At 46.9% G+C, this 27,919-nt stretch overlaps 1 protein-coding gene across 4 annotated transcripts in view; it reads left to right on the top strand.

Annotated features, from left to right (window-relative positions):
• LOC140427008 (pterin-4-alpha-carbinolamine dehydratase 2-like) overlaps positions 1-27,919 on the top strand; it is a 140,999-nt gene that overhangs the window by 41,563 nt on the left and 71,517 nt on the right. The window contains exon 1 of one of the 4 annotated variants that reach the window (XM_072512391.1): positions 13,086-13,226. The exons of the other annotated variants lie outside the window; for them this stretch is intronic. Within the exon in view, the coding sequence (XP_072368492.1) occupies positions 13,122-13,226 (105 nt within the window). The 5' untranslated portion in view covers positions 13,086-13,121. Of the gene's footprint in view, positions 1-13,085; positions 13,227-27,919 lie in introns of those variants that run through there. 4 annotated transcript variants of the gene reach the window in all.

Genomic DNA, 27,919 nt, shown 5'->3' with positions numbered 1-27,919 from the left:
ATTCACAAGAATGATTCCAGGGATAAAGAACTGCAGCTATAAGGCTAGATTGGAGAATTTGGGGCTGTTTCCTTGGAGAAAAGAATGTTGAGAGGAGACTTGATAGAGGTATTCAAGATCCTGAGGAATATGGATAGGTTAGATTGTGAGAAACTGTCCCCTTTCAAGATAGCACTGAGAGCTAGAGGGCAAAGATTCAAAATAATTGGCAAAAGGAGCAAAAGTGATGCGAGGAAAGAATCTTTCACTCAAGAAGCTGTTTGGAGTCTGGAACAAACTTCCTGAGAGGGTGGTGGAGGCAAGTTCGATCGAGGTATTCAGAAGGGAAAACCTCTGCAGAAAAATCATACAGATTGGAAACATTAACTCTGTTTCTCTCTCCACATCAGACCCGCTGAATTTTTCCAGCATTTTCTATTTTTAATTCAGATTTCCAGCATCTGCAGTATTTTGCTCTTATCCAAAAGTGAAATGGATTGCTACCTGACAAGACAGAATGTGAAAGGTTATATGGGATTAAGATAGGGGCGTGACTTTAGTTCCAATGCTCTTTCAGAGAGCCAGTGCAGACTCAGTGGGCCGAATGGCCTCTTGCTGTACTGTTGACAATTCTGTGATTCTTACTGCATTGAAATTGATTTTATTTTTGGCTGAGCAAGATATCTTGTCCAGATATCGTAGCTTTTTTTTTGTTGTTCATGTTTAATGTTGTGCAAACCAGATCGTAGGCAACTACTGCTGGATTTCTGGCTGACGAGGAATGAGAGGCTCATGAGGAGGCTGGCAGAATCGGTTACTTTTTATTCCAATAGAAACGGGAAGTGTTGTAAATGCTCGGCACGTCTGGCGGCATCTATGTGGAGAGAAACAGGACAGCGAACCTTGGTCAGAACTGGTGCATATCTTGGCCCTGAAGCATTAACTCTGTCTCTCTCTTGCCACAGATGCTGTCTGACTTGCTGAGTATTTCCAACATTTTCCGTTTATATTTCACATATCCAACACCTGCAGTACTTTGCTCTCCTATTATATGCTCATTGCTGGGCATTTCTAAGTGTGGCTAGGTTCAATTTCAAATGAGAAAATATTTATCCCTCAATGTAAAATGTAATTTCTCTGTTACATTGGTTGCTTATTTGCTGGAAATGTTTGCCATTTTTAAGTTTGGAAGTAAAACCAGGAGTTATAGGCCAGTAGAATATGTCACCGTTAGTTCAAAATATTCTCATTTGTACATAGGATTGTTGTTTACAGTGCTTGTGATGTTCAGGTCTTTTGGATGTTGCGGTCTGCCTATTGAATAGGGTTTGGTTCGAAGAAGCAGAGCTGGTTGCAAAATATGACTGACCAGGTTGTGTGCAGTTGTCTTAGAGAGCCTTGGTTGTAAAGTGTAACATACTGAAACCTGAGCTTTCAATCGGCTTTCCAAATAGAACCTTGGCATGCAAAAGCCAAGAAGCTCTGCTAAACCTATTTAAAACAGCTTGAACCAACTGTGACTATAGTTCCCAATGCTGGGAACCTAGGGGGAGGGTTCCAAGTGTGGTGGGGGGAATTAGGGGCTCTGAAACAGGAGAAGCACCAGGGCCCATGATTTCTCTACCTGGCCCTGGGCTATGGACCAAGAACTGGAAAATGAGATCAGTCTGGATAACTTTCCCAGCTGGCAAAGATATTGTTCAAATGGCCTCCTTCTGTGCCACAGTCTTTTCATGTTTCTAGTTGAATGAAGTTTTAAAGCTGCTGAAATTGATTCGCTGGATCAGATGAACTGAGTTGCACAAATGGATACATTCCAGTAAGTTAATTCCATCAACTGCTCTCGTCCACCTCTGTCTTCTCTCGGGCTGTCTCCTTGAGTTTCACGAAAGAGATGTTGGGATTTGTAAATGTTATACTGCTTACTACCCCTCTCCTCCATGATCCAGTGAAACGTTTCTGGCCACCTGGGATTCCTGATTGCAGTAACACTGCAGTCTGACTTTACATTTTAAATTAGTGATGCTGATTTCTATGCTGTTACACATACAAAGTTTATACGATGGTTATGCTTTCTCTTTAATTTAGGGTAAAATGCACTTACTCTGAATCTTGTCCGACAACAAGCTTGGGTGGCTTGAGTTGTTCAGGTTAAAGGGGGAGGGGGTGGGTCCCAGATTGTTTTACTGAATGAAAGATGCAAGATTCACACCTGTAGACAGTGTCAGGAATATATGTGCTGACTGTGGGTGGATTGTTTTTTTAAATATATATTTAGAGTACCCAATTAATTGTTTCCAATTGAGAGGCAATTTTAACATGGCCAATCCACCTAACCTGCACATCTTTGGGTTGTGGAGGCGAAACCCACGCAAACACTGGGAGAGTGTGCAAACTCCACACGGACACTGACCTGGGACCGAACTTGGGACCTCATGCCATGAGGCAGCAGTGCTAACCACTGCACCACCGTGCTGCCCAACTGCGGGTGGATTGTTGGTCTCTAAATTTCATAGGGTTTTTTTTCGGAATGAGAGGCTTTTCTCAACGGCCATACTTTAAACTGTCTATTTAATTTCAACATAGAGTCTGGGACTAAAGGATAGCTAATTAGCTTTCTATCTGTATCCAAGACCCATGTGGTTCCCCTTGCCATGGGGATAGGCTTTGAGAAAGAAAGAGTCCATAGCAAGCTTTTGTAGCATTGTATTACAGGATTATCTGAGATATAACCTGAAAACTGAAAGAAATATGCCAGTGTGCATGAATCTGAGAGGGAGAGAGCAGAGAATCGAGGAAGCCAGTCTCTGTTGTTCTTCATGTAGAATGAGGGTGGGAACGTGCGCTCAGATTGAAGAAACCAAGTTTGTGAGGATTTAAATGGGGCTGGAAAATTCACCTAGCCTTGGGTAGAGAGAGGAATCGCCAGGGTAACCTCACAGTGAAAGTCAGTATGGCGATTAGAAGTTATCCAGCTGAAAATGGAAAAGAAAACAATTCATCAGTTCCTGGGGACTGAATTGTCCACTTAATGGGTACGATAAAGTATAACCCAGGAGGGAAAATTTTGGTTGTTTTAAAAGGAGGTCTTATCTGTAGTGTAGAATAAACGTTGGCTACGAAAAGTGTTTTGTCACTGTTGTCTTTAGTTTGGTTATTATAAAAGCCTTAAAACCTGAAGGGCACGATTCTCCAGAAAGATTTCAAAGTGTGGTAGCGAGCGGGAACTGCCGTGAGCTTCCTGGTGCCCGGCCCGGCAAGGCTGGCAACGCAATACAATGTTAATTGGTCCACTTAACTAGGCGCCACAGTTTCACGCTGCAAATGAAGGCTCGTCAGCCGATTTCACCAGGACCGCGCTCGCCAGCCCCTCCCCTGCTAACACGGAGAAACACTTAAACAGCACTTGCACAGCCAACCCCACTTAGCTCGCAGCCGTGGAGCCGTGACGCCGCCCCCAAGGTTTGCAGACGCGGACCAGGGGAGGCCTCTAGATGCGGTTGAGGCCAGGAGGGATGTACTGTTCTGCCGAGGGTCCCAGAGAGTGCCACAGGGCTGCCAGAAGGCCAATGACCTACACCGGGCTGCACGCCCCCCCCCCCCCCCCCCAGCAAACGTCCATTTACCCCGCAACCCTTCCTTCACCACTCCCCTCACCAATGTGAACTGCATGTGTGGCTAACAATGCCATCTCCATCTCCGCAGAAGAATCTGTCCCACAATCGCCGGGGGAGGATGCAAACTGGCAGAGGGGTGCCATACATAAGAATCCTCATGACCTTGACCTTCGAGGAATGGGCCCCGGAGGTGACGGCTGTGGCCAAGGACAGAGCGGCACCCATCCTCCCACTAACCACATGGTCATTCTCCCACAGGTCCTCCAGCCGGCGACGCCGGCCGATCCCGGGTGGTACCCTCCCTTGCCCCCCAGGAGACCAACTCGGAGGAGAGCTCCGAGGATGCCGCAATTGATGCGTCACAGCTGTCATCCCCACCCTCCACCAGCGCAGAGACATACACCTCAGTGGGAAACATTAGCAGACAGACGTCTGGCGCACAATCTGGTGAGCACCACACAATTGCTGATGCACATCAGGTGGAGGCAGTAACGCCCAGGTGAGACAGCAGTCGGTCTGCTGGATCCCAGGTCCCATCTGGGTCCCAGTCAGATGCTGAGCCTCTGGAACAGGCTGTCCCAGAGATGGAGACATTGGGGAGTAGCCAGGACTTTCAGAGGGAGATATCAGCGACACTCCAGCAGGTCCCTAGCCGACTGGAGGACTCCCAGAGGCTACTTGCGCAGGAGATGTTGTCGGCAATGCGTGGCACCGAGGCCATCACTACTAAGCTGGCGACAGCAGTGGAGAGCCTGGTGCACGACGTCGGCAGCATTAGTGGAGGTGACCAAGGCGTGGCGCAGTCATTGACGACCGTGGCTCAGAGCATCGGTAGAATGTCCGACCGCTGGGGATGTGGCCCAGTACCAGGCTGACCTTGATGAGGCTCTGAGGGGCATGGCCTGGTCTCCAATGAGAATGGCTGAGGTGCTGCAAAGCTTGTCCCAGTTGCAGGTGGGCATTGTCAAGGGTCTGTAGAACATGGCCTAATCACTGAGGAGCATCGTCGAGGGCAGCAGCACCATGGCGGAGACAATGAGGGGCCGCCAAGGCTGGCAGGGCTAGATGTCACCGGGGCAGCCAGGGCTCAATACCACTGCCCCCGCCCCGAGGTGAACCTCCAGGCCCAAAGGGCATGGAGCGGGAAGAGGGGGCGCAGAGTGGCAATCCGGACCCATCCTATGGACTGACGACAGTGGCCACTAGCTTCCCGGTGCTCCACCCCTCTGTTGAGGCCTCATATCGCAGCCAGCACCTGGAACAGGGCGGCACGACGATACTTGTGCTGCGGATAAGTGTGGCGGTGCCCTGTGGCCCCAGAGCTCCCAGAGGGCACTCGTTAGGGGCATCGAAGGCGACAGGACGAGGTAAGCATCTGGCTGCCTCCACCTCTGATGTGCATCCTGGGGATACACCGAAATGTAGCGCGAGAGCTAGGAAGGCCAAGCACATGGTGGATCACTGAGAGGGCACTGGGGGTCGTGGAATGGTGGGCAGGTAAGGAGTGGAGTGTATTGGGGGGGGGGGGGGGGGGGGGGGGGATAGTGGGGCGGCACCATCGGGAGAGTAGGGCAGTGGTGTACACTTGCATGTGGAACATTAAAATACTCTCACCACAACCAGAATGACGCCTCTGGCTCTTTGATCTGCGATGTGGGCCGACCACCAATCCCATACTCCACTCCCCCCCCCAGACATGACGTCCTCCCTCTCCTGTTCCCCCAACCTGACACGCCCTGCCCACAAACACCCGGTTGCGGACATGATCGAAGGTTGGCCGCTGCGTCGGTGGTGCTGCCTCCCGCAGTGTTCAAGCACAGTGTGATGTTCATGCATCAAGGTGTTATTGAGATGCTAGGCAATGAGCCCCACATGCTACATGGCCCGTCCACCCATGGAGATCCATTTGTGATGTGTGATGTGCTCACTTAATCTCGATTGCCAATTCCCATTAGCAATAGTCTTCAACCTCAAGGCCAGAGGCCTCCGCGGTCACTAGGAGTTATGGGTGGTCGGTGGACCAACAGGCAGGGACTAGGGTTGCCCCCGGAACGGGGCACATGGTCCAGGGGTTGGCATGGAGGACCCATGCACGCTCAGCCCCCCATGGCAGCCCACCACGCACCGGGTCTGCACCTCCCCCCACCCCAGCCAGAGCACAAGGGCTGCATGCCCAGTGTCCTTGGGCTCATTGCCTGTGAGTGAAGATGGTTACTCACCTCAGCTCCCCGCAGCCACCCATATGCCAAGTTCACATTTTTCAAAAGGAGTACTAATCGGCGCCAGCGTGAACACTTGCTGGATCGTGGGATACCATTGGATATGGGGTAGCTCCTGTTAATTATATGGAAATAGGGCTTAAGTGGTGATAATTGGTTTCTCGCCACGCTATGGCGGGATCCCGATTTCGCCTATGGGAGTGGGCGGCTTGCATTGCAAGCTGTTTGACGCCTGATGCGGTACTCATTTTCGGCCTTTCCCACTATTCACCAGTCTTGTTGCGCTCTTGCTTGAGCGAAACGAGGCCAGAGTATCACACCCGAAAAGTTATGAGGTCTTTGCAGTCAGCAAGTGGAAATTCAGATATCTTTTTAAAAGTTATTTAGGTCTACGGATTTCAACAATGTTTATTCTGCACTCAATATTTCAATAGCAAATAGGCACGCTTTCATGAATGAATAATATAACATTCCTACAAATGTCTACTGTAGGTATGCGTGGTTATATATCTTGTCTCCTACCACCAAGCATTCATTAAAATCTGTTGCGTTGCTTGGATAAAAGGCAGATAATTTGTGAATCGGTTCGGGATAGGTTGGAGTTTCTTTAGTTGATAGAAGAATTTTCACACAGTCGACCCCTAATGGTAGCAAGCTTCTATTATGCCTTTGAGGAATTTTCTTCAGTGTCACAATGGCTGATGTACGTGGCTTACAAAAGAGAAACGGGCACTTATCTAATGCTTTTCATGATCACTGGATATATCTTGAAGCACTTGACAGCTAATGAAATACTTTTGTTGTAATGTCGGAAACCTGGCGGCCAATTTGCACACGGCAAACTTCCACAAACAGCAATGTGATAATGTCCAGATAATCTGTTTTTGTTTGATGATGTTCACTGGGGGCTAAATTTTGGCCAGGACACTGGGGACAACTCCCTTCTTCGAAATAGTGCCACGGAATCTTTTACACCACCCGAGCTGGCAGATGGGGTTTAACTTCTGATCCAAGAGACAGTAGACTGGAATGTCGGCCTTGGACTTTGTGCCTGGACCAGGACCCCTGTGACTCCGAGGCGAGGGTGCTACTTTCTGAGCCACGTCTGATAGTTTGATCGGATAAAGTTTTTGCCTTGACGGTTCTTTCAATTGAACATCACATCACTATCGCTGGTTAAGCTATCAGTCAGAGTCAGACATTTGCAAGTATGGGAATTTCAAAAGGATTAGTGTTCTTGGATTTTTATTCCCCATGGCAAATTGTTTCAGGTTTTTGTGATCGGAAATAAATATCTTAGGCTTGCAAGAAACTGCTGTGAATACCATTAATATAATTTTATCCGCTGAATTAGAACCCATACTATATGTTGATGGTGCCAGTGAGTAAAAGTCAAAGCTATACATCTGTGGAATGCATTCGATTTCTTGTACTGTGTAAAGAACATGAAAACTAGGTTTAGTCTCCACCTGCGCATGTGGCAAGAAAGAACATTTATTTATATATTGCTTTATTATTCTAATATGATTCACAACCAGTGAATTACTTTGTACTGTCATGGGTAAGGATGGTATGCATTTTACAAGGTCCCATAAACAGCATTAGTTTGAGAATCACACGCAATGCACTCTGTAATCTAACCAAAAAACGAATCAGAGTCCATTCTGGGCAGGATTAGTGGGGTCGCATTGGGAACAACCCCACTATCTAACTGCACTCTGTTGCTGTTTTGGGCCCGGCGGGGAACGCTCACCCATGGCCACACTTAGCGTCATTTCCTGCACTGGGTAGCTCCGACGAGTGGAGCTTCTCGCTGCAGGTAGAGATCAGGACGCTGTTTTGTAAATGGTGTGCTGATCACAGAACCCCGGATGCCCTCCACTGCCCCAACTCATCTGTTGGGGAGTCCTGGAGCGCCCCCCCCCCAATCCTGCACCCAAGCACATACCAGCATGGCACCCCTGGGCCTGATCCCTGGTGCTGGCAAAATGCCAGCTTGGCACTGCCACCCTGGAATTGCCCTCTGGGCATCTTGGAAGTGCCAGGCTGGCAGTGCCGTGGTGCCTGGGTGGCACCAGAAGTAGCATCGTGCCAGCCTGGCCAAAGGCCGACCACCGGTGGAGTCCGATTGCCTGAGAGACCCCCTTAAGTGCTGGTACTCCTGGTCCCCTCTTGTGGGGATCAGTTCTAATCAACGCTCAGCTTGGCTCTCCTCGGCGAGGCCAATATATGCCGGGTGGCCGTTCGATAGACGTCAGCATGGCTAAGTGGGCTTTAAACTTCATTAACTCTTGGGTGAGGTCCAGATCGTAACGTCTCGCGAGATCTGGTGAGATGTCACCAGGCAAAATGGTCGTCGGGAATCCGGGGCAGCCTCTCCCGGGATCTACTGGCCATGTCCCACCCCGATTCTGGTGTACAGGGCTGGTAGATTGCGCCCAATGATTCAGCATGCTTATTGATTTAAGGCTGAAATTGATGGGACAGTTTGAGATGGATGTAGTCTAGTCACTCCTTCCTCTCCAGACAAAGGCAGTCTGTGTGATGACTGCAAAATTTCAAAATATATTACTTTTTAATGGTCAAAACAGTTCTTGAATTTTGTCCTATGCAGAGAACAATAAGGTGGTTGGATAAAATTTGCTTATAAGTTAGAAACATAGAAAGTTCACAGTATAGAAGGAGGCCATTTGGCCTGTTGTCTGTGCTGGCCAAAAAACAGCTATCCATCTAATTCCAATATTCAGTTCTCAATCTGTAGTCCTTGAGGGCATATCCTTCAAGTGCATATCCAAGTATGCTTGAAATGCAGTGAGTATTCTGCCTCTATTATCCTATCACGCACGCTGGGTGAAAAAGATTTGCCTCGACTTCCCTCTAATGCCTCTAATGCATTAACTTTATGCTCCCTAGTTGTACATGTACCTGTCCAATTCAGAAACTTTAACCAGCTCCTTAATCAAAGTTTACCCAGATGTCTTTATTTATGAGGAGAATAAAGTACGGACACAGATATAATGCAACACGCTTTATTAAATATAGTAGTTAACCCTTAAATTACCCACTATATATACAAGAAACACCCAGGATTCACTATACCAGTGTTTTTCAAACTTTTTCCAGGGACTCATTTTTACCAACCGGCCAACCTTCGGGACCTACGCCGGCTGACCTTCGCAACCCCCGCCGGCCGACCTTCGTGACCCCCGCCGGCCGACCTTCGTGACCCCCGCCGGCCGACCTTCGTGACCCCCGCCGGCCGACTTTCGCGACCCCCGCCGGCCGACTTTCGCGACCCCCGCCGGCCGACTTTTGCGACCCCCGCCGGCCGACCTTCGCGACCCCCGCCGGCCGACCTTCGCGACCCCCGCCGGCCGACCTTCGCGACCCACGCCAGCTGACCTTCGCGACCCACCATTTTCTCTTACCTTGTTTGCTGCTGACAAAATCGAGGAATCGCAATCGCGCCCAAAGCACGTGATGTCGACTTTGGGAGACGTGACCTGATCTTTGCCTCCCTTCAGGCAGGAACATGACATTAAATTTTGAAAAAACAAATCGTCTGCTGCGTCTCCGATTGCGCAAATGTGCGTGCTACAGCCAGCTTTTAACAATGCCGGCTGCGAGTGGCTGTCAAAATGACGGCCGCGACCGTATACAAAAATGCGGGCGCACTGCGCATGTGTGCCCGCTTAGTCGTGCGCATGTGCAGAAACACGTTGGTTCTGCATGTGTGCCCCTGTGAGTGGGCACGCATGCACAGTGCGCCTGCATTTTTGTATATGGTCGTGGCCGTCATTTTGAGGGCCGCTCGCAATCGACATTGTTGAAAGCTGGCTGCAGCGGCTGTTGCGCGCAAATTGCGCAATCGGGAGCACCGCGACGGACGGCTCCACGACCCTCCTGACTTTGAAAATGCCTGCACTATACTCCCCGCAAAAGGGGTTTGGTGTGCTGTAGATCCAATCCCTGAGTCCTTCTGGTTCCTCTTTGCGGAGGTGATTCTCGCTGGCTATTTCTTCCTTCCTTCCTTTCTGGTCTACTCTAGATGCCCCCCCCCCCCCCCCGCCCCCCCCCCCCCCCCCCCCCCCCCGACTCGAGTCTCCGCTTCAAGTCTTCACTTCCTAGATGTCCAGAATGCCTATTTTTATCGCCCTGTCGTCATCCATCTCCTTTTCTACCTGCCCTTGGCCTTTTGTCAATGGAGTCTCGGGAAGCAGGGTCTCAGCACCCAATGATCTAGTTGATGCCCTGTTGACAGGGCACCTGAGCCCACCCCAGGAGGAGCGATGATTACTTGATGGGTTATCAGGGTCTGCTCCGGACATGGCCCGGCAGCCTGTCTGAGTTCTGTATATTCGGATTCAAGTCTGATATTCTGCAGGCTTCTTGCTGGAGCGTACTGTGGTTTAAAGTACCCAATTCTTTAATTTCGGATATCCAATTTAATTGGCCTTAAAACTAGGCCATGTTAATCTGCCTGTTAATGGAATTAGGTGCTTCCTATCCTCTCCATATTACAATCTGTTCTCCTAACAGAACACACCGGAATGATCAGGCTGGTAAAACCTGTTTCAAGGAATACATGCCAGTATGGGGTGGTGCTGAAGCACAGATCTTAAAGGGCCAAGTTTGATCCTTGGTCTGTGTTGAGTCACTTGAGACAGCAGAGGGGTGCTGCAGTTGACTTTGATTTTTCCCAACCCAGAGTTTTGCCCTGACTGCCATTTAGTAACTTCTGCCTGATCTCTGCGGGCATCAGTGAATTGTCTGCCATCCATCTTCAGTTAAATAACTGTCTGGGTGAGTTACCAGATGCTATTGGTGCGTTTTGAATTACTGACTTCGGAATTGTAAATCAAAAAGGAATATTACTCTGTAAACCTTAAAGATTTTCATTTTGTGTTTCGTTCATGGTTCAGAGCGATCAGCATGGCTACATTACGATAGGAAACCAAATCATGAGGCTCTTATTTTCGACAAATTTGGTCATGGCAAGTGAATCTCTTGCTAATTATCAAAGGCTGGGTGATGATTGGTTGCAGGTGTAACCCACATGGATGGTACTTGACCCCTCACGGTAAACTAAATAAATTCACTAATTTTAATCAAGGTTTGGTTAAATTATACAGACTAATAATAAAAAATATGATTATCCTTTATATGTAGGATTCAATGTTTTTTTTTAACGGATTCTCAGTTCTACTTAAAAAGGTTTGACTTTAAAAAAAAAAAAAAATCTTGTCCGCTCCTTGCTGATGAAGTATTCCAAACTCTCTGAGATTCAGCGCACTCTTGTGTACAGTCAGGTTTCTTTTTTGAAATCACAATCCCGTTTTAACCTTTCACTCTGCCGCGCTCCCTGCACAGATATTTTCAGTGCAGTGCGTAGGCGAGTGCAATGATGTTTCAGTCTCGGTTGAGACGCTTCTTGGCTGATTCTTATAGAAGCTCGCAGGCCAATTATGACATGTAGGCAAGCGTGCTTTACGTTTTTGCTGGACGATAACATTTCTTGTCTATTTTAATTAGGTAAAAGCAAAGCCATGTTCCTTTGAAGTTGAAGTTTGAGTTGGTGGTTTTTGTTTATGGCCAATTCCCTTTTCTAAAGTCAAAGCAGCTTTAGGCTGACTTGGAGTTTGAAATTACACTGTTGTGGGGAAGAAATAATGTAAAAATGTGTAAACGTGTTTATCGGAAATTCTTCACCGCATGGAGAGGTTTTTTAAAAGGACAACTGCGCTAAATAACAGAAATACAATGTAGACATCATAATGCTAATTTTGTTAGAACTGTCAAAATTGACCTGAAATTGACAATTTCATAATTGGTGCTTTAGCCTGCACCAGCAGAGTTTGGACACAAAACTGTGCCCTGTTGCTCCATGCTCCGGCACATTGTACAGGGAGCGGAAGATACCTTTGGGTTGGAGATCCTTTATCAAATCATAGGCTGATGGAGCCAGAGCTAATGCGAACTCCAATCTCTGCTTTGAAAGCTTTCAATTGTGCGCAGTACATGAAATAACATTTTAGCATTGATTTTGCCAAATCTCAGCCATTTCTAAATCTGATCACATTTTCAAATTGTCTCCTCTTTCCCCGTCTTTTAAAGTGGACACACATGTTGGGGTACTGTACTGTAGGTGCGCCAATCTATCTGTGGTGCTGTGCATCAATGTAAATGCATGTAGAGAAGCCCCCCAGTGTGGAAGCCTGGATAAATGACATGGCAGGGTTCATTAAGCTGGAGAGGATAAAGTTTGCCTTGAGAGGGTCTGCGCAGGGGTTCTTCAGGCGGTGGCAACCGTTCCTAGACTATCTCGCGGAGCGTTAGAATGAGGTCGGTCAGCAGCAGCAGCAACCCAGGGAGGGAGGGGGGAGGGGAGGAGAGGAGAGGGGAGGGGGGTGTCTCCTTCGGGGGGGGGGTATTTGGGAGGGCGGGGAGGGGGTTTTCCTAGGGGTACTTGTAAAAAAAAAAAGCATATGGGAGGGTTAATATGTGCGGGAGAAACCCATTGTATAAGTTCTGTATTATGTTTGATTGATATGTTTATGTTCTGTTCTGTTTTTTTCTCTTTTTCTTTTCTGTTACGGGGGGGGGGGGGTTTAATTGGTTGAAAATTTTTGTTGGAAAAACTTTGAATAAACATATTTTTTTTAAAAAGTAAATGCATGTAGGCTAGCTAGACACTAGATGGAGCACCCGAAACATCACACACACACACTCAACCAATAGATCAGATAGATAGACACGACCAATGGACATTCACGATGCACACGGAGGTGACACGACCACAGGGGGGGCATTACACCAACCCATATATAAAGGACACCACACACATGATCTGCCTCTTTCCAGTGGAGACAGTCAGTGAGTAGAGACACAGGGTTGATTCAATATTACACCCACCACGTGGATTGCAGCAACTGGTTAGTCAGCCTGGGTAGCTATAGTAGGATTAGCAGTAGTGTCAAACCTGAGTAATAGAAGTGTAAATAGTTTAATAAACGTGTTGAAGTTATCTGCACGTCTGAACCTTCCTTTGTAAAGTGCACCACAAGGAAGCCGCTTATGTTACACCGACAACATAACAAATTACTATCCAGTACATTTCTCAGGCTATTTCTTTATGACATTCACTTTTTTCTTTCAAGAGGCCGCTAAGCAATCTAGAGCAAGAACCGATACTCGTATTCTTTTACCCTTTGATTTCTCGAGCTTGTCATACTGAAATTAGTTATAGTGCCCACATGGTCAGCTCTTGCAGCTGAAGCACCCCTTCTGAGGTTACAGCGCCATCTGTATGAGTAAGCCTTATTCACAGCCTGAAATAGCGGGACGGAAGTTAAGAGATGGAATCGGACTAGAGTCGGCAATATTGAAATCAGGCCAAGTTAGCAAAACTCAGGTATGCTGGGAATGAAAGATAGAACAGGGACTGGGACACGCTTGAAAGAAGTCCTTATTTAAAAAACGCGATCATGTGTAAGAATATGGTGGAGAATAGATTAAACCTGCAGAGACCGGCTGCTTTAGACTGGAACTAGTCCAGCTGGTTTTAATCAAACTGACTGAAACTGCTTTTTGTAAAAAAAAAAGTAGTCAATATCCCAATGTGCCTTTTTTTAAAGAAAAGAAAAAAATCTTAAAATTGCCTCAATTTCTACAAGTTAATTTAGCTTGGTTGAGTTTTCAGTAGGGTCCACCATTAGACTTAGCTTGCTGATTCATTCAATTTAAAATGGAGCACATAATACTGGCATGTTGCTGTATTTCAGCCTGCGATTGGTGCCAGGTGTTGCATTAACTGGAAGTGGCATAAATGAGAACGCAATACTGACATGTCATACCGTACCCAATGGTGTTCAAGAACATAGATTACAACCGAGCAATGCGTGCTTTTCAGAAATTTGATTGACTTGATTGTATTTCAGAGTTAAAATGTACTGTTTAATCTAGCAGCATGGCATATTTCTTAAATTTAAATACCTTCTCAAGACAGAGAGAAATTTGCTACTTTACCAATGCAATAAGGAATGGTTTAGCTGAAACCTATTTCCAACTATGGTAATAGATTATTAAATGCATTCCAGGGGTAACTTGAGACGACATCACTTGTCCGTTTGCACCATATGTACTTATGATACATTTTCCACATGGACGTTTTGGTAACGTACTGTGTTGAATTAAGTTACAGCTGTTCTAGACATGGAATGATATCAAATGTTGTTTTATCTGTTAAAGCAGCTTGTAGAACTGATTACCAATTTAGCTATTTCGCTATTGAATTGTTTCATAGGTGGTGAATAACATTTTAACAATACTTTTCCTTTATAAATTATAAATCTCCACAGAGATACCATAACATTTTTTTCTGAGATACTACCCCGTGATCAGGTTGAAGCGAACTTTGCCCCAGCAATTTCTGTGTAAGATTATCTCCGACTTTCTTTTTCTCCATATAACAGGAATGTCAGTAACTCTAGCTAGGGTTCCCATAAATCAAATTGTAGAATGATTGCAGCACAGAATGAGGCGGTTCGGCCCATTGAGTCCATGCCAGCTGTTGAAAGAGCAACTCAGTTCGTCACACTCCTTGCCCTTTCCCCGTAGCTTGCATTTTATTTTCCATTTGAGTTCTTATCTAATTCCTTTGGAAAGCCCTGATTGAGTTGAATCTGCCACTCTTTAAAGTAGTGCTTGTTATAATCACTCACTGTGTGTAAATCGTTTTCCTCATGCCATCTACTTTTGAAAACTCACCACTATTCTTAGAAGTCCCCCTATACCAAAATGGGCCGACATTCTAAATGGCGAAACAGGGATTCTCACTCCCCGACTCCGATGCAGGCTTCAGTGGGTGCTATTCAGGTCAAACTATATTTTCAAGTTATCCCCCGGTATGACCCATACCGTCACCGAAGATTTCATCTACTTACCACTTAGTAACATCGATCCTGGGTCCCGCATTGATGATGATCCAACTTCAAGATGGTTTCATTTTTCAATTTTGCACCATCCACTAAGAAATGCACACAGTAAATATACATTTTCATGTAAAGAAAACAACACACGCAAACAGGTATAATAATATAGTCCATTTTTCTTTGCTCTTCTTCCTCCACCTGAAATCCTTCTCGATTGACAGTCTCTTTGAACATAGTTTTTGCACGATCCATCCATTCCTCTACTCCTCGGCATTTTTCTTCAGAATCTGATAATTTAGTTCAATCTGACCACAGAGTCCCTTGTAATTCTCCAATACAGGAGCATTGGTGACCACAGCTTTCAGGCAGTTAAATGCCTGTTGAAAGTCCGCTGTCCCTTTAAACTTTTGACGTTTCTTTAGCAAATCCATCAGTGGAGTAATCACGTCACAAAACTTTTGCACACATGTTCGATCAAATTCATTCATGCTAGGAGATTGCATTATTTCCCTTTGTCTTGAAGGTATCGAAAACTCCGCAAGGAAAGTGATTTGGGCTTCTCCAAATTCACTTTCGGCTAGGTTCATCACCAAACCCGGCATCTGAAGTCGATCGAAGAACTCCATACGATGGTTTAAAGGTTCTTTCCATGCCTGGAAGTTGGAAATAAAAGCAGATTGTCCCACTTTCTCAATGCAATCCTTCAATGGTGGGCCAGGATAAGAGTCCGTTCTTGTAACTGCATTCACCTTTCTATAGTCCACACACAACCGTTGGGTACCGTCTGGTTTAGGTACCATAACTATGGGTGAGCTCCATTGGCTGCAACCCACTTCAATTATGCCATTCTTCAGCATACTCTCAATCTCTCTGTTAACCTGTGCCAATTTTAAAGGATTAAGTCTGTATGGATGTTGTTTGATAGGAACAGCATTTCCCACATCTACATCAGATATAGCCATTTTAGTACTTCCCAATTTATCTCTACAAAATTGCCCAGGTGATATCAATAACTCTTTCAGGTCAGTTTGTTTTTCCTCTAGAAGGTAATTTAACAATTCATCCCAATTTTTAAGAACATCCTCATTTTCCAATTGAATTTGAGGAATGTCAAATTCACAGTCATCTGGGTTTGGTTCGTCACTTTGAGTTAAAATCATTAAAACCTCCTTTTTCTCCCCTTCCCTTTCAAAGTACCTTTTAAGCATATTCACATGCCACACTCGGTGAGTCTTCCTTCTATCTGGTGTTTTTACCACATAATTCACCTCACTTAATTTCCTTTCAATCTGATACGGTCCACAAAACCTAGCTTTTAAAGGCTCACCTACCATTGGTAAGAACACTAAAACTTTATCCCCACTGGCAAAACTACGAACTTTGGATTTCTTGTCCGCTATCCGTTTCATCACATTTTGTGCAACTTTCGAATGTTGTCTATCCAATTCACCTGCTCTATTTAATTGTTCCCTAAAATTTGACACGTAATCCAATAGTGCAATTTCCGATTTCTCACCCACCAATTTCTCCTTAATCAGTTAAAGTGGTCCTCTTACCTCATGACCAAAACTTAGTTCAAAAGGACTAAATTTGGTAGACTCATTAGGTGCACCCCTAATTGCAAACAATATGAATGGAATTCCTTTATCCAACCCTCTGGATAATCTTGACAATACGCCCTCAACATTGTCTTTAATGTCTGATGCCACCTTTCTAACGCTCCCTGTGATTCTGGATGGTACGCAGTTAATGTAAATTGTTTTATTCCTAAGCTTCCATCACTTCTTTGAATCACGTTGAAGTTCGTTCCTTGATCCGATTGAATTTCTGTGGGCAGTCCATATCTGGTAAAGAATTTAAGTAGCTCCTCCACAATCCTTTTAGCTGTAATATTACGTACTGGAATGGCCTCTGGAAACCTAGTAGACACATCCATTACAGTCAAAAGATATTGATTCCCACTTTTTGTTTTAGGAAGTGGTCCTGCACAATCGATTAGGACCCTTGTAAAAGGTTCCTCAAATGCTGGAATGGGTATTAAGGGCGCTGGTTTTATCACTGCTTGTGGTTTCCCCATCACTTGACATGTGTGACATGATTGACAAAATTTAACTACATCTTTATGTAGTCCAGGCCAATAAAAATGTTTCTGGATTTTAGCTTGAGTTTTCCTTATTCCTAAATGACCTCCCACTTGTACCTCATGTGCAATTCGCAACACCTCCTTTCTATACCCTACCGGCAATACTACTTGATGAACTTCTGCCCACTTTTCATCCGCCCGCATATGTACAGGTCTCCATTTACTCATTAAGACATTTTTACGGTAATAACACTCTGGTATACTCTCAGATTCCTCTTCCGTATATTCTTTCTGATATATCCGATTTATTTCTACATCTTTCTGTTGTAACTCCGCCAATTTTCCTGAACTAAAAATATCCGCCTCATCCTCCAACCTCATTCGTCCTTCAACACTTCAGTTGTCTGATTTTCCACTGGCTTATCAACCACAGTAGGCATCACTCCCACCTGCGATCTAGCTATATCATGACCCAAGATAAACTGTATTCCTGGACAAGATAGTTTCTCAATTACTCCTACTACCACTTCACCACTCTTCACTGGACTTTCCAACCTTACCTTATATAATGGAACGCTACTGCTCTCACCCTGAATTCCACATATCACCACCTTTTCTGGCAACATTCTTCCCAAACTACATAATTCCTCCTCTCTTATCATTAAAGATTGACTAGCCCCTGTATCTCTTAAAATTGTGACTTCTTTACCTGCTCCTCCGATACACATGAGTAAACTTTACCCACACAAGTAAATTCTTTAAAGACATCTGGCACCTTCTTAACAATTACTTCTTGAACAGGCTGTACAATCGTTTGCACCTCCTTCGCTTCCCTAGGTCTTTCCTTTACCACTCTAACAAACCCCACTGTCTTATTCTGTTTTACCACATCAGCCTTCCCAGTGCTTTTCTTCAACCACCAACACTGTGACTTTACATGGCCTAGTTTATTACAGTGAAAACATTTGAAACTTTTCATTTCTTTTCCACCCTCCTGGATTTTAAACAAAATCTGAAATACACTCTCTTTATTGTCTCCCATCAGATCACCTTTACCTTTACCACTTGAGTATTTCTCATGTCCCCAGTTTCTATCCCTCACCGGCTGAAACTGATGTCGGAAACCAATCTTTGATTTATGAACTAATTCATAATCATCTGCCATTTCCGCTGCTAATCTCGCAGTTTTAACCCTCTGTTCTTCCACATGAGTTCTCACTACATCAGGGATTGAATTTTTAAACTCCTCCAAAAGTATAATTTCTCTGAGAGCTTCATACGTTTGGTCTATTTTCAAAGCCCTTATCCACCTATCAAAATTACTCTGTTTGAGCCTTTCAAACTCCATGTATGTTTGACCAAATTCTTTCCTTAAATTTCTAAACCTTTGTCTGTAAGCTTCAGGCACTAGTTCATATGCACTTAAGATGGATTTCTTCACCTCCTCATATGTTCCAGATACCTCCGCCGGTAGTGATGCAAACACTTCACTAGCTCTACCTACCAGCTTTGTTTGAATCAGTAATACCCACATGTCCTGTGGCCATTTCATTTGTTTCGCTACCTTCTCAAATTAAATGAAAAAGGCGTCCACCTCCTTCTCGTCAAACCTTGGCAATGCTTGGACATATTTAAATAGATTCCCACCAAGCCTTCGACTATGACTTTCTTTCTCACTATCCTCATCACTATCATCCAACTGTACGTTTCCCTTTACGTCTGCCAATTTTAACTGATTGTCATATTTCATGGCCATTTTCTGAAGTTCAAATTCCCTCTCTTTATCTTTTTGTTCTGCTAGGGCTATTCTTTCTTTTCTCCTTTCTTCTGTCTCCTTTTCTTTTTCCTCTCTCTCTTTCTTTTTCCTCACTCTCTCTTTCTTTTTCCTCTCTCTCACTCTCGTATGCCAGCCGCTTTAATTCTTTCTGATGTTCCATTTGTTTAATTTGCAACTGAATTTTTGCCATTTCCAATGAGTCAAACTCTATCTCAGGCAACTTCAAATGCTTAACCACCGCCATAATTACCTCACCTTTTCGCATTTTATCAGGGAAGGTTAACTGCAATGTTTTTGCCAAATCTAACAGTCTGCGTTTCGTTTCTGCCCGCGTAAAGTACTACGTGTGACATTCTCCACCCCCAGAAACCTCTGAGCCTCTGAAAGAGCCATTGTTCACAACACTCTCCCCACTGAAACTAAAATACCACACCGGAAAAGCAACAATCCTTCACTGTCTTTAAGTTCACAAAAGCTAATCCAATAGATAGACTTTTATCCCCCTCGAGCCCCCAATTGTTATGGGCGAGGTTTTTCAGAACCCCAAAATGTATCATGGAGTTCTTTAATGGATTTGTTGCTTTTACGAGCACACGGCTTTTTTCCTAGGTGTGGGATTCTGTAGAATGGCAGAGACTGTCACAAACTGGCTTTCTACTTTTAAACTGCTCTCAGCAAAACCAGCCAGGCACTTTTTAGCTGCTCTCAGCAAAACCAAACTGCAAAACTTGCAGCTCTCAGGAAACACACAGACACTGCTTTTAAACTGAAACTAAAATCCTGCAAAATGGCTGACCTGAGCTGAGCTCCACCCACTCTATGACATCACTGTTTTCTTAAAGGTACATTGCTTAAACATCTAGTTCTTAAAGGCACTCTCGCATGACATTACATACAATCGGTCATGCACCATAAACACTATTACTAAGACAACCTGTACTTAACTTCGGGCACCCGGTTTAGCTCAGGAAACAGTGGCCGCTGTTCAATTCTGGATCTCTTTTGGGTTCGAAGTGATAACTGCTTCTCAGCTGGGCTCATCCGTCTGGTAGCGGGCGTTGAACTCGAACTTGCTTCTGGTGTTGCTGCAGTTGGCGATGGTCGTGACCGGGGTACCAAGGCCAAAAGAGAGCGAATATATGGCGAACTCTTCCTTTTTACCGCAGTCGTGCTTCATGGTCCATAGGGAGGTTGTCAGGGGGGTGTCGCTATCGTCGGGTGGCGGGTCAGGTTCTGGATTGGGTAGGTAAATTGTTTCAAAGGGGCTGATTGTATCGTCGTCGGGGTGTTTGGGCCTGTAGTGACTGGGGCCTGGTTCGAGGGATCTTTGTTCGGGTCTCTCAGGGGCTTTGGTAGCGCTGTCGCTAGCAGCCGAATCAAGCGTCAGGGTGAAATTTGATTCTGGGGGCGTGGTCAAGGTCTTGTTTGTGGACGTGCTGCTGCTGCTGGGGGCGGAGGAACTCGGTTGTCAGTGGGCAGGTCCTCATTGTCTGCCATCGCCAATGAGAGATGGTGCGAGTGGCTGCACTGAGTTAGAATCATAGAAGTTTACAGCATGGAAACAGGCCCTTCGGCCCAACCAGTCCATGCCGCCCAGTTTTTACCATTAAGCTAGTCCCAGTTGCCCGCACTTGGCCCATAACCCTCTATACCCATCTTACCCATGTAACTATCGAAATGCTTTTTAAAACACACAATTGTACCCGCCTCTACTATAGAGTTCCATAAACCTTAAGCTGATTTACATGGAACCATCCTGATTTTCCGTTTGGAAACGTGATTTTATAAACCGAGGGGCTTGCCTTGTCTGAAACTGAATAGGGTCCTGCAAATTTAGGTGAGAGGAACGAACTAGGCTTGTACAAGGTGATCATTACCTGCTGCCCGTCTGTACACTCCGTCGGGTGTACTGTTTTGTCAAAGCAGGCCTTACTCTGCTTTCGTTTAGCGCCTAGTTGAACAGCTGCAGCGAGCTGAGCTGCTTTAATATTCTCTGCCATCTGCTGGACTGCTTTCTCATGGGTCAGGGCGGTGACTGCGGGGCTGGCCAAATCAAGTCCGAATAAGTATTCGGTACCCTTCCTGGGTCGTCCGGTCATGAGGGTATGGGGGGTATATCCTGTAGAGCTCGACACTGTGTTCCTAATAAACATCAGTGCGAATGGGAGCACTGTGTCCCATGTTGTGTTGTGCTGCTGCACCATTTTCCTAAGGGTGGCTTTTAGCGTACAATTTATGTGCTCCACAATGCCGCTGAACCGCGGGTGATAGGCAATGTGGAACTTTTGTTTAATTCCAAATATTGTCATAACACTTTTCATGACCCTTCCCGTAAAGTGGGAACATTGGTCCGATTCAATACTACGGGGGGTCCCCATCTCGTAAAAATCTGTTCTGTTAAGACCTTTGCAGTGGCCTTGACTGTGTTTGTTCTCAATGGGAACGCTTCTACCCATTTCGTAAATGTGTCTATCATCACTAACGCATACTTGTAACCATTTCTGCAGGTGGGGGAGAGGACCAATATAATCCAATTGGAGGTTTGTCCACGGGCCATTTACAGGGCGGGTGTGTCGGAGCTGGGCTTTTTTCGCATACCTATCGGGGTTGTTTTGAGCGCAAATTAAACAATTTTCGACGGAGTGGGACACGTCAGTTTTCAACTCGGGCCACCAGCAGAGAGGTCTGAGGTGGGCAAGGGTGGATTCAATCCCTTGATAACCATGTCCGTCATGGAACTTACAGATTATCTCATTCCTGTCCTGGGTGGGGACTACATAAACTCCATCTTTTAAAACGATTCCCTCATGGACCGTCAACAAATTCCTGAACTTTTCATAGGGAGCTGGGAAGTTTCCTTTTAAAATCTCCTTTAATGCTTTGTCTTCTTTTTTGTGCCTGGGCTAGGTCTTGGATGTTGGTCTGTGAGACCTGAACTGCGTGTACTGGGGCACTCTCAGGGGGTGTTGCCAAAAGTGGCCATGTTGTGAACCTGCCTTCGCTAGGACGGCAGCTTTCACATTACCGGGTGGGGAGGAACGATGGTGACTTCTTACTTTGATGATGCCGTATTCTCTGCCTTTTGCTGTCTGGAGGATATGTTTGAGCAGTGGGGCTGAGGGTAGAGGTTCTCATCCGCAGAAATACAGCCTCTCGATTCCCACAGGGGTAGAAATTCTGTTAGGCTGCAGCAGACGTATAAACTGTTTGAATATATGTCTGCAGGGGTGGGGAATGAATCGGGGTGCTGGACAATGTAAGCAATGGCCGCCAACTCGGCTGCCTGCGAACCTAAGTGTCCAGGCAATTTTAAAGCTATCTCTTCTAAAGCGCGTCCTCTACATAAATGCCACAGCCTGTTATCCTTTTTTCCTCAAGGACTGTGGAGGATCCGTCTACATAAATTCTCTGGGGCTTTGTCTGTGGGCTGGGGTCCGGTACCTGTCTTTCTTGGTACCGACTTTGGAACAAAGGGTCCTGTGGTGTGTTTTGGGGCTATGATCGCGCATTCATGTGGGGTCCCTGAATAATGCAAGTTATCGACCACAAACGTGTGTGTTTTGGTCCGTTTGACTGTGATGTCGCGTCCCTGTAGGAGTAGGGTCCATCGCGCTGCTCGAATTTGGCTTACTGTGCCGTCTTGTAGTCTGCCGTCCAGTAAAAGCTGTGTCGAGGTGTGCTCGATCAAAATGGTTACTGGGTTGAGTCCGGTTATGAACGAGAAGAGGGCACGTTTCAATGTATCCATGGCATTTTTGTGCTGTGGAAGCCATTTCCATGGTGCCTGTTTCTTTAGTAAATCGGAGAGTGGGGCTGCCTTTGTGGCAAATCCGTCGATTATGGTTCCGACAATAGCCAACCAGTCCTAAAAATGACCGGAGGGCCATAACGTTTTGGGGCATGGGCAAATTTACAATGGAATCAATCCATTTGAGTTCTATTTCACGCTTCCCATGCGTGAATCCCAATAATTCCGAAAGAAGCGAGATGTGCTCTTCCTTGGTGTCAGTCTGTAGGAGCAAGTCGTCCACATACTGAACAAGGCATTCAGGGCGGGAAAATTTAGATAAGCCATTTGCCAATTGTCTGTGGAGAATGGAGGGGGAGTTGTGGAAGCCTTGTGGAAGGCACATCCATGTGTACTGCTGTCCCTGAAGGTGAACGTAAATTTATACTGGCATGCTTTGTCCAGTGGTATGGAGCAAAAGCCATTACTGATGTCTAATACCGTAAAAAATGTCATCTGGAGTCCCTATCTCAACATGGTCTCGGGACTTGTGGCAACGGTGGGGGCTGCTAGGGGAGTCACTTTGTTCAATTCTCTGTAGTCGATGGTCAGTCTCCATGATCCATCGGGTTTTCTTACGGGCCAAAACGGGGCATTATTTGTCGAAGCAATGGGTCGAATCACGCTTTGCTTCAATAAGCTTTGAATTACCTTGGCTATCTCTCCCTCAGCTTGCTGGGGGAAGCCGTACTGTTTCTGGGGCTTGAGATCAGGACCTGTAATGTTTACAACACCTGGGATTTTACCGCAGTCGTGATTGTGCTGGGCAAATGCTGTTTTATGTTGTTTCAAGACCTCTCTAACTACTTTGGCTGTGGTAATGGTTTGTGGATCAAACCAGTACTCTCCTACTGAGCTGATTCTATGGGCATAATCTCCTACTGTGAGCGTGGCGGGGGCTCGCGCAGCTCTAGCCATTTTCCAGATGCATCGGTTAACTGGGTCGAATGAGAGGTTGTGTGTACTCATGAAATCGATGCCCAGGATGTGTTCTGCTGCCTGGGGCAAGTCTACTAAAACAACCAAATGTTTTGTTCTAATATTACCGAGCTGTACGTCCACAGGGGCTGTGATGTGTCCCTGCTGGAGGTGACCTGTCAAGCCACTAAGGGTAATGGTATCCGTAGTGGGCCAAATCTCTTTCCTGGAACATGATGGAGGAGTTTAACGTGGTTCGGGTCCCTCCTGTGTCCCAAAGGAACTTAACGGGATGTCCCTGGACTGTGCCTGCGACTACCGGACTTATCCCAAAGGGTATCGCAGACCCAAGCTGGGGAGCCCGAACACCGTCAATCAGTGCCACTCATGGCCGAGTTATCTGGTCGGGCGCTAACACTGTGAATGGGTCAGGTATTGTTTCTGGAGGGGGGCGTTTGGGTGCTGATTCCTTTGCTGCTTCGGGGGGGGGGGGCTTGATATTCTCGGGCGTAGCGTCCTTTCTGTCCACAATTGTAGCATTCCTGTGTCTTGGGGTGCTGCGCTGTACCTCTGCCTTCATTTACCCATGTGGGGTCTTGGTGTGCCTTTACTGGGTTCATGGTGGCGTCTACTCTCTCATGTTCTTTTTTTTTTTTTATAAATGTTTTATTGAAAATTTTTTCCCAAACAACAATTTTTCCCCTCTTACAAAGCAAACGCAACAATAACAATACAGAAATTTTAAACAATACACAAGTAACAAAACCCCTTTATCTTTGACCTAAACTAAACCCCCCCTCCCCCCCCCCCCCCTCCCCCTGGGTTGCTGCTGCTGGTCATCTGTCTTCCCTCTAACGTTCCCCTAGGTAGTCGAGAAATGGCTGCCACCGCCTGGTGAACCCTTGAGCCGATCCTCTCAGGGCAAACTTTATCTGCTCCAGTTTAATGAACCCCGCCATATCATTTACCCAGGCCTCCAGTCCGGGGGGTTTCGCCTCCTTCCACATGAGTAGGATCCTGCGCCGGGCTACTAGGGACGCAAAGGCCACAACGTCGGCCTCTTTCGCCTCCTGCACTCCCGGCTCTTCCGCAACTCCAAATAGAGCTAACCCCCAGCCTGGTTTGACCCGGGCCTTCACCACCCGCGAAATCACTCCCGTCACTCCCTTCCAATACCCTTCCAGTGCCGGGCATGCCCAAAACATATGTGCGTGGTTTGCCGGGCTCCCGCCACACCTCCCACATTTGTCCTCCACTCCAAAGAACCTGCTCAATCTTGCTCCCGTTATGTGTGCTCTATGTAGCACCTTAAATTGAATCAGGCTAAGCCTGGCGCATGAGGAAGAGGAATTTACCCTGCTTAGGGCATCAGCCCACATACCCTCCTCTATCTCCTCCCCTAGTTCTTCTTCCCACTTTCCTTTTAGTTCGCCCACCGACTCCTCCCCCTCTTCCCTCATCTCTCGGTAAATCTCTGACACCTTGCCCTCTCCGACCCACACCCCTGAAAGCACCCTGTCCTGTATCCCCTGTGTCGGGAGCAATGGAAATTCCCTCACCTGTTGTCTAGTAAATGCCCTCACCTGCATATATCTCAAGAAATTTCCCCGGGGCAACTTATACTTTTCCTCCAATGCTCCCAAGCTCGCAAAAGTCCCATCTATAAATAAATCTCCCACCCTCCTAATTCCCAACTGGAACCAGCTCTGAAATCCTCCATCCATTCTTCCTGGGGCGAACCTATGGTTGTTCCTGATTGGGGACCCCACCAGGGCTCCCCGCACCCCTCTCTGTCGCCTCCACTGTCCCCAGATATTTAATGTTGCCGCCACCACCGGGTTCGTGGTAAACTTTTTAGGTGAGATCGGTAGCGGCGCCGTCACCAGCGCCTCTAAACTCGTCCCTTTACAGGACTTTCTCTCCAGTCTTTCCCACGCCGCTCCCTCACCCTCCATCATCCATTTACGTATCATTGCCACATTGGCGGCCCAATAGTAATCGCCCAAGTTCGGTAGTGCCAATCCTCCTCTGTCCCTACTACGCTGAAGGAACCCCCTCCTTACTCTCGGAACTTTCCCTGCCCACACGAAGCTCGTGATGCTCCTGTCTATTTTATTAAAAAAGGTCTTAGTGATTAGGATAGGGAGACATTGAAATACAAATAAGAACCTCGGGAGGACCATCATCTTAATTGCTTGCACCCTGCCCGCCAGCGATAGAGGCTGCATGTCCCACCTCTTGAAGTCCTCCTCCATTTGTTCTACCAACCGTGTCAGATTAAGTCTGTGCAAGGTTCCCCAGCTCCTAGCGATCTGAATCCCCAGGTATCGGAAGTTTCTTTCCACTTTCCTTAGAGGCAAGCCTTCTATCTCTCTACTCTGGTCCCCTGGATGTATCACAAATAATTCACTCTTCCCCATGTTTAGCCTATACCCCGAGAAATCCCCGAACCCCCTCAAAATTCGCATAACCTCTATCATTCCCCCCGCTGGGTCCGACACGTATAACAATAGGTCATCCGCATATAACGAGACTCGGTGTTCTTCTCCCCCTCTAATCACCCCTCTCCATTTCCTGGAGTCTCTCAACGCCATGGCCAGAGGTTCAATTGCCAACGCGAACAACAATGGAGACAGCGGGCATCCCTGTCTTGTTCCCCTATATAGTCGGAAATACTCCGATCTATGTCGACCTGTAACTACGCTTGCCGTTGGAGCCCCATAAAGAAGTCTAACCCAGCTAATAAACCCGTTCCCAAACCCAAACCTCCTTAACACTTCCCATAAATACTCCCACTCCACCCTATCAAATGCCTTCTCTGCGTCCATTGCCGCCACTATCTCTGCCTCCCCCTCCACTGGGGACATCATTATCACCCCTAATAGTCGTCGCACGTTAACATTCAGTTGTCTCCCTTTTACGAACCCTGTCTGGTCTTCGTGCACCACCCCCGGGACACAGTCCTTTATCCTCGATGCCAGTACCTTTGCCAACAATTTGGCGTCCACGTTCAACAATGAAATGGGTCTATAGGACCCGCACTGCAACGGATCTTTATCCCTCTTCAAAATTAACGATATCGTCGCCTCCGACATCGTCGGGGGTAGAGTCCCCCCTTTCCTGGCCTCATTGAACGTCCTCACCATCAACGGGGCCAACAAGTCCACATATTTTCTGTAATACTCCACCGGGAATCCGTCTGGTCCTGGGGCCTTCCCTGTTTGCATGCTTCCCAGTCCCTTAATAACCTCGTCCACCCCAATCGGTGCCCCCAGGCCTACCACCCCCCGCTCCTCCACTTTCGGGAACCTCAATTGGTCCAGGAACTGCCGCATCCCCTCCTCTCCCTCTGGGGGTTGAGACCTATACAGTTCCTCATAGAAGGTCTTGAACACCTCATTTATCTTTCCTGCCCTTCGCACCGTGTCTCCCCTTTCGTCTCTAATTCCTCCTATTTCCCTCGCTGCTGCCCTCTTTCGCAATTGATGAGCCAACAGGCGACTCGCCTTTTCCCCATATTCATACCTCCTCCCCTGTGCCTTCCTCCACAGTACCTCCGCCTTTCTGGTGGTCAGAAGGTCAAATTCCGTCTGGAGTCGTCTCCTCTCCCTGTACAATTCCTCCTCCGGGGTCTCTGCAAATTCCCTATCCACCCTTAAAATCTCCCCCAGTAATCTTTCCCTTTCCTTGGCCTCTGTTTTCCTTTTGTGGGCCCCAATGGAGATCAGCTCTCCTCTGACCACCGCTTTTAGTGCTTCCCATACCACTCCCACCGGGACCTCGCCGTCGTCATTGACCTCCAGGTATCTCTCAATACACCCCCGCACTCTTGCACACACTCCCTCATCCGCCATCAGTCCCACATCTAATCGCCAGAGTGTTCTCTGCTCCCTTTCCTCTCCTAATTCCAGGTCCACCCAATGTGGGGCATGATCCGAAACCGCTATGGCTGAGTACTCAGCTTCTTCCACCCTAGAGATCAACGACCTTCCCAAAACAAAAAAATCTATCCGGGAGTACACTTTATGGACATGGGAGAAGAAGGAATACTCCCTAGCCCTAGGTCTAAGAAATCGCCATGGATCCACTCCCCCCATTTAGTCCATAAACCCCTTAAGTACCTTGGCCGCTGCCGGCCTTCTTCCGGTCCTTGAGCTGGATCTATCTAGCCCCGGGTCCAGCACCGTATTAAAGTCCCCTCCTAAAATCAAGTTTCCTACCTCCAGGTCCGGTATACGCCCCAGCATCCGTCTCATAAATCCCGCATCGTCCCAGTTTGGGGCATACACGTTAACCAACACGACCTCCATTCCCTCCAGCCTGCCACTCACCATTACATATCTACCTCCGCTATCTGCTACGATGTTCTTTGCTTCAAATGCGACCTGTTTCCCCACCAAAATGGCCACCCCTCTATTCTTTGCGTCCAGTCCTGAGTGGAACACCTGTCCCACCCATCCTTTCCTTAGCCTAACTTGGTCCGCCACCTTTAGGTGCGTCTCTTGGAGCATAACCACGTCTGCCCTTAGTCCTTTCAAATGCGCGAGCACTCGGGCCCTTTTTATCGGTCCGTTCAGGCCTCTCACGTTCCACGTGATCAGCCTCACTA

Source organism: Scyliorhinus torazame, chromosome 7 (assembly GCF_047496885.1).
Source record: "Scyliorhinus torazame isolate Kashiwa2021f chromosome 7, sScyTor2.1, whole genome shotgun sequence".
NCBI classification, from domain to species: Eukaryota; Metazoa; Chordata; class Chondrichthyes; order Carcharhiniformes; family Scyliorhinidae; genus Scyliorhinus; species Scyliorhinus torazame.
The sequence above is the reverse complement of the archived record's forward strand: the minus strand, read 5'-3'. Positions and strand labels throughout refer to the sequence as shown.